The sequence below is a fragment of the Condylura cristata genome, unplaced genomic scaffold, assembly GCF_000260355.1.
Source record: "Condylura cristata isolate star-nosed mole 26May11 unplaced genomic scaffold, ConCri1.0 scaffold00018, whole genome shotgun sequence".
In the NCBI taxonomy this organism is placed as follows: Eukaryota; Metazoa; Chordata; class Mammalia; order Eulipotyphla; family Talpidae; genus Condylura; species Condylura cristata.
Window position 1 is genome coordinate 8,545,323 of NW_004567119.1, and position 17,688 is coordinate 8,563,010.

The 17,688-nt window shown below is 41.2% G+C and overlaps 1 protein-coding gene across 1 annotated transcript in view; it reads right to left on the minus strand.

Annotated features, from left to right (window-relative positions):
* Window positions 1-67: 67 nt before the first annotated feature.
* PRMT9 (protein arginine methyltransferase 9) overlaps window positions 68-17,688 on the minus strand; it is a 17,908-nt gene continuing 287 nt past the window's right edge. Inside the window, exons 2-13 of the mRNA XM_004685314.2 lie at window positions 17,008-17,220; window positions 14,104-14,252; window positions 12,788-13,024; window positions 11,593-11,760; window positions 9,324-9,426; window positions 8,386-8,492; window positions 6,773-6,962; window positions 5,653-5,836; window positions 3,634-4,342; window positions 2,344-2,497; window positions 1,834-1,956; window positions 68-1,590 (exon numbers count right to left, since the gene is read on the minus strand). Of these exons, the coding sequence (XP_004685371.1) occupies window positions 1,375-1,590; window positions 1,834-1,956; window positions 2,344-2,497; window positions 3,634-4,342; window positions 5,653-5,836; window positions 6,773-6,962; window positions 8,386-8,492; window positions 9,324-9,426; window positions 11,593-11,760; window positions 12,788-13,024; window positions 14,104-14,252; window positions 17,008-17,196 (2,529 nt within the window). The 5' untranslated portion in view covers window positions 17,197-17,220 and the 3' untranslated portion in view covers window positions 68-1,374. The remainder of the gene's footprint in view (window positions 1,591-1,833; window positions 1,957-2,343; window positions 2,498-3,633; window positions 4,343-5,652; window positions 5,837-6,772; window positions 6,963-8,385; window positions 8,493-9,323; window positions 9,427-11,592; window positions 11,761-12,787; window positions 13,025-14,103; window positions 14,253-17,007; window positions 17,221-17,688) is intronic.

The following is a 17,688-nucleotide window of genomic DNA, read 5'->3' on the forward strand; positions in this document are numbered from 1 at the left end:
GTCTCTCTTTAATCAAAAACCCTTATGCTTTAACCAAAAGTTCATGGTTAGAGGCAAAATAAGTTAAAGAAACTATGGGTTAAAAAGTATATTCCTATTCAGAGAAGTATCTAGAGTCTTACTTTAAAACTTGACTATATAAAAATCATTTGTGGTACTGTTAGTAGATTAGATTACCCATGACTTGAGAAGAACAGAAAAACTGGCTGGAAGAATGAGTAAGAAATGAGATAGCTATGATGTATGAATTTCCTCTGTTTTCAAAGTGTCAGCAAATGTAAATCTAGCTAAGAAGTCTTATCAAATTATACAAGACACGTAGGAGCTAGTGGGAAGAAATTTACTCAGGATGAAGTTTCTCTAATTGCTAATCAACCCACTGAGTCATATCTAATATTTTACAATGACAGAGTGTAGTATGTTGTGAGTTTCAAGAATAAGTGTTACTTCTCAAAACCTTTGTTTTATAACAGGCACACACCCATTTATAAATTGATTTACATTAGTTACAGTGTTTTTGTTCTGTCCACTATTATACTCCAAACATTTCTATTGAAAGTAAAATTAGGTGGTATATTATTAGTGGCTAGGAGAACAGGCAGTGTGGAGAGACACTACATCTTTTGTGTGTGCGGCTCAGAGCACACAGTGTACATAAGACATCATTTCCTTATTAATCTCCCTCTGTCAAGTCTTTAAAAACTGGCCCCATTATCTTATATCTTTTACTGTGCATCCAAATCAAAAAATCTTTGGAGTTTTTGTTTCTTTGTCAAAGTATACCAGAGATACTCTTGCTTCCAGAAGAATTTTCCCCCTTTTATTCTCTTAATTACATTTACTTTACAGCTTAAGTTCTTCCAGGTTGCTTTCCCCAAACACAAAACCTGAGAAAGTGTTTTAAAAAGTATACCTAGTATCTAAAACTGGGAATTTACAAATAACCATAACCATCAGTCTTCAGGAGAAGCAAGTTGCTGATGTTTCCAATTGTAAGTTTGAATTTAAGAAAAAAAAAAAAATGCCAAAAAAATTAGCTATGGCTTTACTTACTGATATCTGATAGTAAAACAAAAAGTATCTTTGTAACTTTAGAGAACAGACATGTGTCTAGCAAAATTTAACTGACAGCTGGTAAAACGAACATAAACAGCCTCCTAATTTGGAAAATTGACATTCTTTCCAGAAAAGTCTGCAGCCATGTTTATAATAATTTTACTCCTTAGGATATTTTAAATGTACTTTATTATTATCTATTAAAAAATATGCATTACAAGAAACTAAACCAGTTTTATAATTACAATTCCACTAATTCAGACCAGAAAGATTATGTACTTTATCTCCCACGGACGCAGTTGTCCTAGAAAGCTCCTTTCACTGCTTTACTGTGATGCTGACATTGCTTTTGTGATGCTGGACACAGAGAACAAGTTCCTGTCCCACTTCCACCTGGATGGGGTGTTGTAAAACGACTGCCGCTTGTTTCCAGTGGGAGGCCTCGCTGGAAGTGTCCAGCTTAATCTCTTCATCAAGGTACATGTGATACCAAAACGGAATGGCCGTCACTTGTCCAGATTGACAAATGTGAACCTATGAAAATCCAGAAATCATGAAAATTTCACCAAAGGAAAGAGTGTTTGTTTTTCTGTCAATTTAGTTCCAAATACAACAAATACATTTAATCACCCAATTCAAATTGGTATTGACTTATTTTATCCATTAATATAACTTAAGTTCAAAAAGAAAGAACATTTAAGTCTTAAAGTGGCTAAAACTATGGTATGCATATATATAAAGTACTGACGTGACTATGACAACAGTGACTTATATTACCTTTACTTCTGTGTAGGAGGTGTTCAAGAATGGAGTCATCAGATCTAGTCTTAAGAGTTCCACCGGCTTGCTCAAAGGTGTACAGGGCAATGAAGCTAGGTCCAAAAATACACGTATAGGTACCTAAAGAAAACAAGTTTCCATTTTTATCAGTTCTTTTGGTAGCCAAGGTTCATCAAGCGCTAATGCTTTTTTACATCTACACTTCATTTAGTTTAACTTCCACATCTACCTGAAGCATAAATATTTTGTTGGTTCCAATTTTACTATAAGGATAAACCAAGGTTTAAGGAGATTAAATAATTTGCTGTTTTCATTTGTAACAGCAGTTCAGAGGACAAAATAATTCATAAGTCAGAATTCCTCGACTAATCCAACCCCTAGAGGTTGACATTTATCCATAATAAATTCCTTTGAGGTAAGAAACTTGATTACCTTCTTAACCCAACTAAGTATGACAAGTAGATAAAAATAGAGAGGGATGAGCCAGCCGGTTGAATTTCCACTTACCTGAAACTGGTTAATAAACGGGGCTATATTCAGCCCAAGAGTCCGTTCTGTTCCTTGCACGGCACTCTCTTCCACCAGTGTCTGTGATTCCACAAGCAACCCAAACATTAGGACGTACTGAGGAAAGATCTTGCCTCCAGATTGTAACAAACACCTAGAGGAGAGAAAATGTTTTGACATGCATTTTGATTTCCTGCATTTTCTAAATGCCAGTAACCAGATCAAGATGAATTAGTGAGCAACAGATTATATATTGTCTAATGGATTTTGTAACTGACTGATAGCTCAGAATGGTGTACTGGACATAACTTTCCCAAGAAGTCAAACTTTACCACTAATGCAGCAAAGAAAAATAATCAGTTGGCTGAGTAGATAGAAATCTCAAGGTTCGGAAAAAGCCACTAACGGATATTAAAACTAATGAGTGTGATTAGGAAAGGGATATTTACATACTCAAAATGTCATACCCACAAATGACTCATTACAAAGAGAAAAACAGAAACTTACTGTGAAAAAATTTGGTGGGTAGAACTGAACTGATGTAAAATAACATCTACGATGGGCTAAAATATCATGAGCCTCCCACGTGACAAACTGGTATTCCTCTCTAAAATGGGTAATCTGAATCTGACCAGAAAACATGAACATTCTACAAAATAAGTGACCTTATTTTGTGAAATATGCCTAAGTTTTATACATTCAGTATCAGTATTGTGTACACATAAACTGTCTGATCTTGATAAGGGTCTGAGGATTGTATATATGAATGTCCTGGTTCCTAGCACACAGACACCAAAGTATTCAGGGGTTAAGGCACATGTTAGGAACTTTCTGAATTGTTGAGCGAGAACAACAAAGCAAATGTGGCAAAATACTAACTTGTGAATGTGACTACTGTATACACTAGGTTTTTTGCACTACACTGAGGCAGTCCTTACTGAGAAAGAACAGACTGTTCTAACCAAAAGAGAAAACTGCACAGGAGAAAAAGACAGCCCCAGGGAAACCAAAGGAAGGCCGCATGGTCAGTGACAAATATGAGGTTAATCTGAACCCTTCCGCTGCTTGTACTCCATCAAATACACTTGTTTCAAGTTTCATGTGTGTTTCTACACAGGCAGTGAAGAGGACTCACATCACAACAGTTAAGGGGCTCACTAAGGGAAGAAGTCAGCATAGCAAAAGCACATGTGAGCAACATGTAATGATCCTGGCTCATTCATAGAGTTATGCCATGGAAAAACTAAAGTTAAATACCTTTGAGCTCAAAAGTTATATTTTGGGTGTTACCTGGATATTGCAGCTTTTTCCATTATTTCCTGCTGAATGAGTCCCGATGGCTCAATGACATCCAATATAATTATGCTCCACAGCTTGTCTGATTTGGGCCTTTGTAACACGGCAGATTCATCTTCCACATGTCTCAACCAAAACTCAAGGGTTTCTTTAGGAAAATGATTGGCTTCAGAGATGAGGTCCAGTGCAACACGATGCTGGTCTTTCTCCACAGAACTGTAAGGTTTCACCTGCCCGAGTGTGCCGGCAATGACGGGCAGAACAGAGAAGCCTTCAGACACATCTAACACATAGAAGGGCTCGGCGACCCCCTGTTCAGAACTGCTCTGACTGCGGCTCACCTCATCACTCTGATTGTGAGTATCCATAGCCTGGCAGAGTTTCTCGGGGCTCAATAAAGACAACACTTTCTTCATTGCCATCTTAAAGCCATCGTGATATGGAATGTTATTAAGCAAAGCAATTTCTGTGGATTCCAATACACACGAATGTTCCACAGCCTCAGGTTTGCTGGTCTGGAGGTTAGCCAGGGCACTGCAGAGTTCAGCTTCATTTCCCAAAGGGAGTAAATCCTGCTTCTTGGTGAAACTTTTCCCAACATCCATTTGTTCTGAACTGAAGATATTAATATTCTGGATTCTTAAATAATAATCTTGACAAGACACTTCCATCATCACACGGTCCCCAGGTTTTATCAAGTAGTCTACACAGGACAGTAAGAAAGAAAAAAATAGATGAATACAAGCCTACTGATCACACCATCACTTGTCCTTCCATGCCACACCCGTATTTTCAATCATGACAGGGAGTGACATTACATCTATAACAGATACTGCATCTATTCAATGAATGGGATTAAGTGAATTAATCTATTCATTTCCTACCAAAAGAAAACTAGTAGGAAAATTCCTCTAGCTTTAATGGGGGGAAGGGAGGCTGGGACTAAAGTTTGAAGACTCAATCACAGCAACAGAGTGATCCAAGAGTTCCATTAGTGGTCCCACCCATCGGTATTAGAGAGCTTTCACTGCAGTCCCTACAGGGATCATCATGTTCTCAAGCAGTGGGAGGGGAGGGGCAGCAGGGACTCTCAGTCTTCTTTGGTGAGGAAGCCAAAAGTAACAAAGATCAAAATCCAACATCACTGCAAACCACTCATTGGCTTAATGGAGCATTCTTTTCTCTAGGGGAAATTTCCCAAAGGGCAAGCAGGATTCAGTAAACCTTGTCAGTAATACTTCTTAACTGCAAGCATGTAGGTGTTTTTGCATGTTCAGACATTTGAAAATATAAGGAAGGACTAAGTCCCGCAGTAAGGATTCCTCAATGTTTTCTACACAAGCTTTCAGACTTGGTAAAACTTGTAAAATGATAACCTCTTCTTTTCATCCCTAGTGTCCACTGAAAATGCATTTCTGTGATGTGGGGCTTCAGAGATACCCTCAGATCCTGTTAAGTGGCAAAAACTGCACTAAAATTAGTAGTCCCTTTTCAGTGTGTTCCATAAAAATGGACTACAGCATGTCTCTGCCTGACAGCTAGCATAATCAGCACTAGAGATTTCCATTGGTCTCGCTTCACCTATGTGTCTGTATATATGTGTATAAGCTATTAAAGCTATTTTTAAAAAAGAAAAATTCTGGCTTAACCAGTCTCCTTTGAAAACTATAAGTAATTTTTCTGACACTGACTGAAATGCATAGAGGATTAAAGCAACAATTTTTAAGAACAAGTTTAGGGCCCTCCCTAGTGGCACAAAGGGTTGAAGTGCAACACTAAGGTAGTTGTAGCAGCTTCAGTTGGAGTTTGAGCCCCACAGGGCGCAGCAGACCTCTCCTGACCCACGCGCTGCTCCCCTCAGCAGTGACCTTCATTGATCTGCCTGTTCTGCTCCCCACTCTGTCTCTGGTGAAGCCTCTCACTGCCCCTGCACCTCTGGCTTGTACCCCAGTTCTGTGTGCATAAATAAATAAATCTTTAAGAAGAAAGTTTGAAAAGCCAAACCAGCGATACCTGCAAGGTCCTGTATGGGGTAGACAGCCTGCTCCCAACACGTCTCTTCACTAGGGCTTGTGGACAAACTGTGCTCCTCATCCAGCTGGAGTATAAACCAAACCACAATTGCATCCAAAATGCCTTCTTTAATAACAGGAATATCAAAGTGGTCAGGTTTTTTAGTTGCAAGACTTTTTAATTCCTGACAAAATGCAAAAGGAATACAAGGATTTTATGCATTTAACATGTATACTCATATGCCCCAATACCATACCACTTCCATTTCTGTAAGTTCTTAGTCCTGCCTAGAGTATCTCAGTGCACCTTTAACCATTTAAGGCACAGTAGGTAGGATTTTGCTAAGTGCCAAGACTTCAAATAACAAAAGGCTGGCTTTGGGATACTTAAAGGAATGTAATATCCTCAGTAACCAAACTTAAAATGTTCATTGGCTTCAGACCACCACAAGGAAAATATGGCAACAGGCAGAAAGCTTTTATTAAATTACAGAACTGAAGTCAAATGTCCCTCACAAAGTCTTTGGTCCCCAGGCAGGCTTCCTCTAAGACACTGTGTACCTGGGCATTTAATCTCAAGTATTTCAGAGAACAATCTCTGCAACCTTTCTCAGCTGATACAGACGGGTGATCACCTGGTTCTGGTTCACCCAAGACCATCCCAGTCTGTGTCTCTAGAACCTCTCAGGCCTGGTAAGCAGTGATGGCTGCTAAAGCGTACACACCCCAGGTCAACTGTGCACTTACCGTTCACCTCAATGAACACTATTAATTTGAAATGGCAGCGGAACAGAAAAACATCGGGACGATGCAGGTTGGCCTCCTGCCACTGCAGTCACAAACTGCACAATTTGGGGGAATCCATGCCAGCAACAGTGCTCCCCCACCTGCACAAGCACACTCTCGACCTCCCCAGACCACACAACCCCAGCAAATGAAAAGGAATTTTTAGGCCAAAGACTTCAGCAGGGTGTTGTGGTTCTGTTTTTAATTATTTACTTTAACACAGTAAATGGAATCCTATGTAAACTCTTAAAATAAGATTGCCCTATATATTATTTTATACAGCACAGGAAATTTAATGCTCAAAAATAGTAACTGGACTTGATTTTTTTTTTTACCTGAAGATTGTTGAAATCTACTGTCATGATTTCAAAGCACTCTGTCAAAGCCAAATAGCCCCCGGAAATGCGACTCATCTTTTCGGTTGTATAAGGTTCAACTGTTTCTTCGGTATCTACAGAATGAGCTGGACTTTGAAATTTCACATTTATTGGCAAGGAGATCCCAGCAAGGTCCTTACTACCCACTCTGATGAAAGGAGAAATGGGGGGATGGGGCGGGCAGAAAGATGTGTTTGTTTTAGAATCAAGTATTCTTAAACAGTTATAGAAACAATCATTAACAATAAAAGAAAACGTGATAAAAAAAACTACCAAAAAATAACTCTGCTGATCAAGATATCCAATAAGAAAGTAAAAAGCAAGCCACTACAGGGCTCCTCTTTCAAAATGGTAGCCATCGGTCACTTAATTTTTACATTGGGTAAGACAAATTTTAGTAGTTTTCCTGCAAAATGTAAAGAGAAACTACTGAATGATTTTACAAGATACAACCTTCCTTTCCTGTGGGCAATTCAGCAATATGCAAACTCGAACTCAGTAACTCTGGATAAAGAAGTTTTCTCAGAAAATAAAAGGCTACAGAAACAGAAAAGTGCATAGATATTTACCCTTGTTCTTAGAAGCAAAAAAATGAAAACAATTTAAGAATTCTGAACTTCAGAACTATACTTGGAAAATGATTTTAAAAAGTGATGCTGGAAATCTACTAAATGAAAAGATGCACAAAGAAAAAACAAATCTAGTTACTGATAGATTTGAAGGAAAATTAAATTGAACTACACACTGATGTATTTGGAGGGCTGGCATCCAGGCAGGACACACTAATTGGGCACAGCTGCTGTGGTAAGGCACCATCTATTTGGCTATGCTCTGCACATTACCAAACATGTTTACATATCATCCTGTAACGTTCATAGAAAACAGCAAGGAGTATACACAAAAGAGATGAACAGTAGTTATCCACTAGTGAGAAGCAGAAGATGATATTTATGTTATTCTTTACTCAAAGCATTTCCTACAATGGTTAGTGTTACCTTTACTATTAAGTATTATAAGGGGGCCACTCCAAATATCCAAAAAATATAGAGTAATACTTCAGCAAAATAAGACACTCAATAATTGTTCAGAAAAAAAAAAGCTTCATTATGTTAAAAAAATTAATGTTGTATTTTCATCTATGTATTTGATAAGTAAATCTCAGAATCTCCAAGATTCAAAAATAACTAAAATTTTATCCCATCCAGTCACAAAACATTATAATATCAATCAAGCTTTTTAAAAGAGGGAAATAGAAGAAATAAAACTAAAATTTTCTTCACACTGGGAATTTTTATTTCACTTTCACCTAAAGGCAGTCTGAATCTTACAACTTTTCTATATAAATATATCACAAGCCAAAAAGGAAATTGTTACCCTAAATTAATTTTCCTTAAAAAAATCAAAGTTAATTCTTAACTTCCATCATAAAATGGGGGAAAAAAGGAAAAAGAATTAAGACTGGAATATTGTGAATTTCACAGTGAGAAAACTAAGTTCTCATCTTTATAGTCTTTGAATAACCTATAACTTAAAATACTGTTTTCTAGTATTTACTATTTATAACCACATACCTATGATGTCTTCTTATCTCTGCACATTCTACTGCTATTCCAAATATAACAGCACTTGCTGGTATAACTTTCCCATAGTTTTCATAATTACCATTTTCACCTTTGGCCTAAGAATATAACGAAATTATATTCAGTACATATATAAAAAACTATATATGAAAATTAAGGAAATAGCTTTAAAAACAATAAGTAAGAACAAGCAGGTTACAGATTCTTTCAAAAGTTTTGTTTGTTGACTAGACTTATTTTGGTGATCATTTCACAAAATAGAAATATCAAATTATACTGAGCACCTGAAATTAACATGATGTCAATTACATCTCCAAAGAATGTTTTATTTTCTGTGTTATATATGTATACGTGTGTATACACACATACTTTTCACAGTATAAATAAAGGAGGAATGTTAAGTGTGGATACAAGACGACTGAGTGTGACTTTAATTAAGAAACCAAAATTGGGCTCCCCCCTGGTGGCGCAATAGGTTAAAGCACCACATTATGAAGCTCTCAGAAGCACTGCAGCACAAGTTCAATCTGTGAGTCACAGTAGAGAACCTTAATAGACAATATAATTTGGCAATTATAAGAGTCCTGTACAAAACTAGCCTGGGTTCAACATAACCAGCCAATTATCACTACAATCCCTTTTGATAATTCGCCCTTTCTCCATCCTATTCAAAAATTCCCCAGGGAGTCTCCACAATGTCACCTCCGTTCCTAAGAATTCCTTCCTGAGATATTCTATGCCCCATCCAGCACACAACACACATTACATTATGTGATTAAATGCTTTTTGCACAGATTTCTTTCCAAATATCCAGTGTGGATCCTGACTTGGGGTGTATTTCACACTACTTTGCACTTACTCTAAGGGTTCAAAAAATACCTGTTGAAATAAGGAACATAATCAAATTTTAGTGTTTTAAAATTGCTTACCTTTGGTGGCAAAAGTAAATTCTCCCATGCGTGAATCAAACTCTCCACAATTCCTTCTCCAAATAAACCTGCATCGACAGTTTCTGTTACAACTAGGGACACTCTATAGAATGATTTTTTAAAGATACATGTAAGTAAAATATACTTTTAAATGAAGAAGTCAAACCTAAGAGAAGGAAGAATATTATTACAGGAACAGTCCATTATATAAAAGTTTCTAATACATTTCATTTTTAATATCTACCCTGGATTCTTGAGGAAACTGACTCTCCTGTTCCTCGGGCTCCTCTGTTCTCCACTGGCATATCTGGGGTGCAGGGGTGAGGGGGCCGGCAGGAGGGGACCACACTACACACAACCTTTACGGACCCTGCTGCCTCCTCAGGCTATTGACTAAATCCTCACCAGAGCTCATCCATTCACCTTTACCAGCACCCTCCTTACTGCTAAGTAACTCAATTTCTATCCCCTACACTAAAAAACTCTATCACCACAGCCTCTCATACTTATCAAAATGAATAATCTGCCTCACCTCTCATTTTTCTCGATCTACAAACAACATTTAAAGTGAGAAGCCCTCCCTCTCCAAGTCCTCCCTCTACCTCCTCAGCTGCGTTTGCCTCTTAGGCACGCATATGCCTCTTCTCTGCCTCTCTGGCTTTGCCCGCTACCTGGGTTCTCAGATACGTGTATCTGATCCTCTATCTGCTCTTTCTGCTTAGAGAATTTCACCCAAAGACACCCAAAAAGAATCTCCCCTTTCCCTGATCTTTTTTAGCACTTTGGCGAGCATCATTCATTTATGCAGGTGAAAGGCAAAGCTTCATGGCCATTCTTTTTCTTCCTATCTAGACGGTAGATGCCTTGAGGAGAGAATCATTTTGGTGGATCCTGTCATACCGAAACCCAACCTAACACGTGTACAAAAAAATCAGTGGCATGTTTTTAATGAAAGGGGTATCAAGTCATCTAACCCAGCATCTTATTATCGCAAGTCATCTAACCCAGCATCTTACTATTGCTCATGATCAAAACAAAACACAGCAGCAAACAGAATTTAAACAAACACAGACTCCCCAGGAGAGGCAGTAAAGCCAATGCTACATAAAGAAACTTTCTAATGAGTGTTGGACCAGATGATTTTTAAATGCCTTCCAGCTTTAAAATCCTATCGTTCTCCTGAGAAGAATCAAAGTGAGATAACAAACTAAAAAGCCCAGACTTAGGAGATAATTTTCAAAGCATCTGAAGAGCCCAGGCCAAAATACAGCTGGCACTTCCCCAGCTGGCATTTTAGCTAAGCTAAATGTGATCAGGTCTAATCTACTGACATTTTGTTTTTAAATATACTTTAAAATTAGTAAGCACTATCGATCACAGAGGCCGGCATTACCCAATTTATCACTGAAATTAACAAAGGTAATTTTGCAAAAGTCAAGTTTATTTATTAAATGCTTTACCACAAATCTTCCTCAAAATCTTCATTTTTTTGGACCTTCCTGGTGGCGCAGGGGTAAAGTTCTCAGCTCCTTCAGCATGAGTTCATTCCCTGCCAGGGAGCTGACCCACACAGGGCATAGCTGACTGCCCATGTTTTGCCCGCTGCTCCCCATAGCAGTGTTATTTCAGTCAATCCACTTGTTCTGCTCCCCACTCTGTCTCTGCTGCATCCTCTCACCCCCACACCTCTAGCCTACACCGTAGTTCTTGTATGCATAAATAAATAAAAAATAAGTCCTTAAGATAAAATCTTGAAATTTTTTATCAAGAACATGACCTTGGTATAAAATTTCATATTATGCTAACCTATCCTACATCCAAATTTTTGTAAGGATTTTAGCTTTTGGGGGGGGGGGGAACTGGGAGGGGAATTTTAGCATTTGCTTTTAACAAGAAGCCAGTAAAGTATCTTAATTTTCAAAAATGAAACTGCATTGGGCCCTCCCTGGTGGCGCAGCGGGTTAAAGCACTGCACTGAGAATATAAAGCCACTTCCGCATGAGTTCGATCCCTGCCTGCCCCGGAGGTGACCACATGGCGTGGCAGACCTCTCCTGGCCCACCCGCTGCTCCCCTCAGCAGTGTACTTCGTCGATCTGCCTGTTCTGCTCCCCACTCTGTCTCTGGTGAAGCCTCTCACCGCCCCTAAGCCTCTGGCCTGTACCCCAGTTCTGTATGTACAAATAAAATAAAAATCTTTAAAAAAAAAAAAATGAAACTACATTATAAACAAAATTTTATGTAAAGAATAAGAGTTTGCACCACAATACCTCTCAGGGATGTGTTTTGGAATCTCTATGTCCAGTGACTTCATGTGTAAGAGAGTGATTCCTGCTTCCATCTCGTTGGCTGCCACCACGTCGCAGGCAAGTTCATACATGGTCTTGGACAGCTCACAGGCAAACACAGAGCGCGCGCCAGCTTTCTTGGCAAACATGCTAAAACAGGAAATGGTGCTCCGTTACAACAAAAAATTCACTGTCTTTTTTCTATTTTTTTTTTTGGATTTTTTTATGCAAATAGAACGGGGGTACAGGCCAGAGGTAAAAAGGCCGTGAGAGGATTCATCCGTGCAGAGCAGGGAGCAGGCAGATCTCAAGGAAGCACACTGCTGAGGGAAGCAGCGAACGGGTCAGGAGAGGTCCACCATGCCATGTGGGTCAGCTCCCCTGCAGGGATCCAACTCATGCTGAAGTGGCGTTAGCTTCTGAGTGCTGCGCTCTAACCTGCTGTGCCATCAGGGAGGGCCCTTCTTTCACTTTTTAGTAGAATAATGATGCTGAAACATGGGATTTACCCTTTCACTCACAGAATCAGTATTTCATTCCACATTAAAAAAATAAACTGAAATTCTTATCAAGAAACAAACCATACTATAAATCCACCCTACTGAGAACATATTCTCTGGTTTTGATGAACACTAACAGGTTTTGACTTAGACAACTAGATTCAACCAAAATGTTAATGCAAAAAGTACTTTTAAAATGCATTGCAAAAATTTAATAAAAAACCCAGCTTCTCTTAATTATGTCCAGTTTTTAATAAAGTAAAAGAATGGAAAAAATGCAATTATAATGGCATGAATAACCTTAAGATTATGAGACATGGGCCCTCCCTGGTTGGCAGAATGGGTTAGGATGCAGCACTGCAAGCGAGCCACAGCTGCTTCAGTGCGAGTTTGATCCCCCGCCCGGAGGTGACCCACATGGCACAGGCCCACTGCTCCCCTCAGCAGTGTACTCCATCGAAATGCCTATTCTGCTCCCCACTCTGTCTCTGGTGAATCCTCTCACCGCCCCTGTACCTCTTGCTTGTACCCCAGTTCTGTATGCATAAATACATATAGCTTTAAAAAAAAAGATTATGAGAAGTATATCAAATACTGAAAATTCCACTGCTAGCCTCTTTAATTTGCATTAATATACAGGTGTATCTGTATAAAATTTAAACAGAATTCCAACAAACCTTAATATTCCAGTTCCTGCTCCAATGTCTAAAACACTTTTGGAGCCCAAACAAACCGCCTTCTGGATTGCTGCATTATAAATTGTATTCCGCCTGGTGTCATTGAGCATGATGAAGTGCCAGCGTTCCACCAACCAGTTAGCAACTCGATAAAAATTCTCCTTTGCATCACTGAAGTCAGGATTCAGCTTCACTGCTTTATGAAAATAGCCCGCGGCTTCATCTCTAAAGCCCATTCTATAGTAAAAAGTGGCGGACAAAACATTCCAAAGTACGTTATCAATTACAATACCTTTATTCATGCCATGTATCTGACTTGAGGATCCCCCACCACACCCCAAATCCTACTCAACCCATGACAGTTTCCTTTGTGAAGTTTCTTGTGAGGATGACGGTCCTGCATCTTGACTATCAACGACTACTGTATTGAAATACAGAAGCTCTCCGAGCCAGCTCCATTTAACCAACTCACTAGTGCAGGAGCACTTTCTAAAAATCATCCCCCTTGTAAAATATACTAACACCTCTGGCTAAAATGTTTCTTTTCTCTCAGCAACTAAACTGTGTGGTCAAAAATCAGTAGTGGGCCTCCCTAGGGGCTTAGGGGTTCAATCTCCCTAGTGCCATCACCACAAGGGCCTACTGTGGAGGCCTGAGTTCGATCCCCAGCCAGGGAGCTGACTCACATGGCGCAGCAGACCTCTCCGGTCTTGCCCAATGCTCCCCTGAACACTGTATTTCAATAAATCCACCTGTTCTGCTCCCCAGTCTGTCTCTGGTGAATCTTCTCACTCCCCACACCTTTGGCCTGTACCCTACTTCTTCTACACAATAAATAAATAAAAAGATTTACGCCACATAATAGTACATTACTGAGGCTGACTAGTGAAGTTTGATAAAGGTATTTGTTATATTGACCTTTTTACTCAATAAACAATCTGACCAGATAAAGCAAAGCAACGAAGCAAAGGACAACTGCTGGAATGTGTGGCCCCTGTATATGGAACAAAAATTCTCCCTTTATACAAAGCTGGAAACCCAGATTTATTGAAATAAATCTGAAACAAAAATGTCTGTTTTTTACCAGTTTCCTGAATGGTAGTGTTTCTATGGAGAATAGACAGAAATTCTAACAGCAAGTTTCCAACAAGTTCCAGAAAACAGATTTACAATAAATCCCCTGTGATCATTACTCTAATCCTGTCATAGTTACCAAGTCTTTACGTTAAACTTTTCCTTCCAAATTACTATACAATTTCTCCCTGATCAAGACAGACACAGAATCATTCTTAAGTAATTCTGAAGTTACCACAAACCTGAAGAGATGCTCCCCCATACTGTTGCAAATGACTTCATCATCAGGAAACAGTTCCAAGGCTTGCTCATAGCAACCAAGTAGGTCCTGGGTTCGATTGAGCGCATCAAGCTCTTCAGCCCATCTGAAGAGAGTATACTGAAAAGTTTCCTTTCCAAAAGAGAAAACAGAAATTAGTCAATAACATAAATAACGGCCCAATAAACAACACTGGTTGAAGATTTCACAGAGAATAAAACTTACTATGAAGTGTCTCCTTAAGGTTTATTTAGCTTTAGTAGGTCTGTCTGCTAAACAAACGCAGGTGACTGAACCTCACCACCAACTGGTGATGACAGGCAGAACTTGACAGCTTGACCACTCTCGACAGCTTGATCGCTCATCCCCAGCGGCCATCTCCGTCTCCACCCACCTTGACTTTGTGTCCACTATTGTGTTTTAGGCGTTTGTCCTCTTTTCTTTTCTCATCTGCTCCCAATGCATGCATGGTTATCACCTGTATTTTCAAAGCAACACCTACATCTCTGATCAAGTTCCCTCGTCAGAGCCTCACTCATGCTACTTCCTTTTAGCCATCTAAACCAGGGAGGGCACCCAGCCATCTCGGTCAGCTCAACTCAAGTTTTTCTTCAACAGTGTGAAGACACAGCAGTGAACAACATAAGTCCTGTTTCTCTCCTCACAGCAGCCTTGTAGAAAGAATTTAATTTACAATTTTGAAAAAAATTCAAAATGTGCCCAAGCTGAACCCATCATAGGCCTCTCACACAGGATGTGCGGTGAAGGTACCACCCAAGTTCAAACCACAGAGGCACCTTCCAGGGATACCTGAACTCCAGTACTGTGAGTCTGAAACCCAGTCAATTCTCTCTGTCTCTGTCTTTAATTTCTCTCATTATCTCAACCATCCCTTCCAAAGCAGAGGTCATGGCATAGTTTGGCCCTTGGAAGCACTTGCTGGACCACAACAACAGCCTCCCACTTAGCCTGTTGCCCCTCCGTGCAGCCATTCTCCACACTTCAGCACAGCAGAAAAGGGAAGACATCCGTCCAACCAGCTTTATCAGGAAAACATTTTATATCATCTTCTCATATGTTATAGAGGAGAGTTGAAACCTGAAACTCTGAGTTCACCAGAGAGACAAGATAAGAAAAAAAGATTTTACAGTGTTTTTGGTTTTTTTTTGGGGGGGGGAGGGGAAAGCAGGGGTGGAAGCACAGATTATATCAAATGTATTAGAAAACCTGCAGGTGAGCAGCTGGGTGCGCCTGAAGTGAGGGTCTGGGGCAGTATAGAAAATGTCTTTTGCAGAGAAATAGGAATTTTGCAGGAAACAGAACTCATTACAGAACACTACTGAACCCTAGGCACTGAAATTCTAATTTGAGAGATACACTTTAAGACACTGAGTATCTTTCAGAAAGGTATGATGCCATTCTGTTGTACCAGAGAGGAAACTACAGAGCAAAGAACTGGGAAAGTCCTTTATTCTACATCGTCCAACCTAAAAGAGTAACCTGTATTTCAACATAGCACCTCTCTTTCTTGGGGCCCACCAGTGTTGAAATTGACATTAAATGTTTGTGAACTACTAAAGTATAGATGTTGGGCCTCCCTGGTGGCACAGGGGTTAAAGACACAGTGCTATCAAGCTATCACCAGCCACCTCAATGTAAGTTCAATCCGCAGCCAGAGACCTGAACCACACAGCAGACCTCTCCTGTCTTGTATGCTGCTCCCCTCAGCAGTGTATTTCAGTAGATCCACCTGTTCTGCTCCCCACTCTGTCTCTGATGAATCCTCTCTCACACATACACCCCCACATCTCTGGCCTACACCCTAGTTCTTGTACACATAAATAAATATCTTTTTTAAAAAGTACATGTTTCTGGTGTCTAGTGAGTGAAGATCTCCATGCTGCTAAACATCCCCCAAGGAACAGGAGAGTCTTCCACAAGAGAAATCTCCCATCCCAAATGCCAACAGTGCTGAGGTTGAGAAGCCTTGGTGGAAATAAATCAAAACAGCTTGAGGGCCTCATGCTGATAAATGAATGCACAATTAAGTTAAATCTTTTTTCAAAATAACTTGGAAAAATGTACAGAATTTCAAGTAACCACAAATAATACAAAAATTGCATCTTAAATGGTGCATCATCAAATGGCATAAAACAAAAATAAACTTTTGGACTAGAAAACCAATTAGTGGTTACCGGAAAGAGAGGGGGAAAGTAATGAGTAAATCGTGATAAAAGAGATGATGGCATGGTGAAGACCAGAAATGGTCCTTTAGAGGTGAACTCAATGGAGCATCAACATGCTGCCTTTCAGGGACCCACACCTGCAGCTTTTATACTACAATGCAATGTGAAGTCCATCAAAAATCACCGTTTCTTAAAGGCTGCACCATGAAATGATTACTTTAGGTTGATTCTAAACATCCTTTGCAAAGGGTAAAGACAAAGGTCCCGAAGCAGGCACACGCTAGAAACAGATATCGGCAGACTGAAGGTCTTATTAGCAGGCAACCTCTGCAATTTCGAGTGAGATGGAAGTTTTGCAATACAGAAGCGACGTCATTTGATGTGTTATGAAAAGTGCAGAAAGGCGTGTGGCGAAGGCCTGCAGGAAAGCCTCGCGTCCAGCCCATTCCAACAGCGGGCAGCAGATGACTGGAGCTGGAGCCGCACGGGGTAGCAAAGAAGGGGGTGCGTGAGATAAGATTCTGGATCTCAGTGGAAGACCGAGTCCACAGAGCTGGCTGTGGGTGTAAACAAAAGCAAAGGACCCACGGGTGAAGAGGAACTAGCAACCCTCAGCCAGTCGCCTTAGCACTGTCCCCTTATTCATTCTTTTGGGGGGGAACAGAGGATCTGGCTGGAGAGAAAGTCGGGCCCCCCCTCACCTTCACGTCGTCTTTCAGCTCCGGCGCCAGGCTGAGCACCAGCAGGTAGTGGGCATAGGCGGTGCCGAAGTCCCGGGCGCCCAGGCAGTGCTCGGCGCTCTGCAGGGACCGCGACACCAGCTCGTCACGCCCCGCGGCCCCGGCCCCGCTCCCGGCGCCCCGGCGCGACCTGGGCCGTGAGTTCGGCATGGCAGTCACCGCCTTCCCCCTGCGCTGGCAGGACCAAGAGAAGAAGCAGTGGTCAACGGAACCAGAAAACTGCGTCGATCGCTACTCCTCGCCGCGATCCACCAGAGCGCGAGAGCCGGTACGCGAGCGCCAGCCCCCGGCCACCCGCCGCGCGCCCACACCGCCAGGCGGAAGCACCGACGCCTCCTCAGGGCCTTCGGCCGTCGAGGGGCCTGACCGGTCGCGACGCGGCTTCAAGGCCGTCCCCCAGCGTTCCCTCTTTGTAGGCTTTGGGCAGTGGGGTCCAGCGGCCCGGCCTCAGCGGCGCGCCGCTCCCCCGCCCCCGTCCCCCCGCCGCGGGCCACTCACCTCAGAGAACTACAACTCCCAGAATGCCTCGCGCCCAGCCTCCGCCGCCGGGCGGGGCACCGCCCGCGCCAATAGGAAAGCCGGGTTCCCGGGGGCCGTTCGCGCTGGCCAATGAGCGCGGCGGGGGGCGGGCCTCGCCCGTCC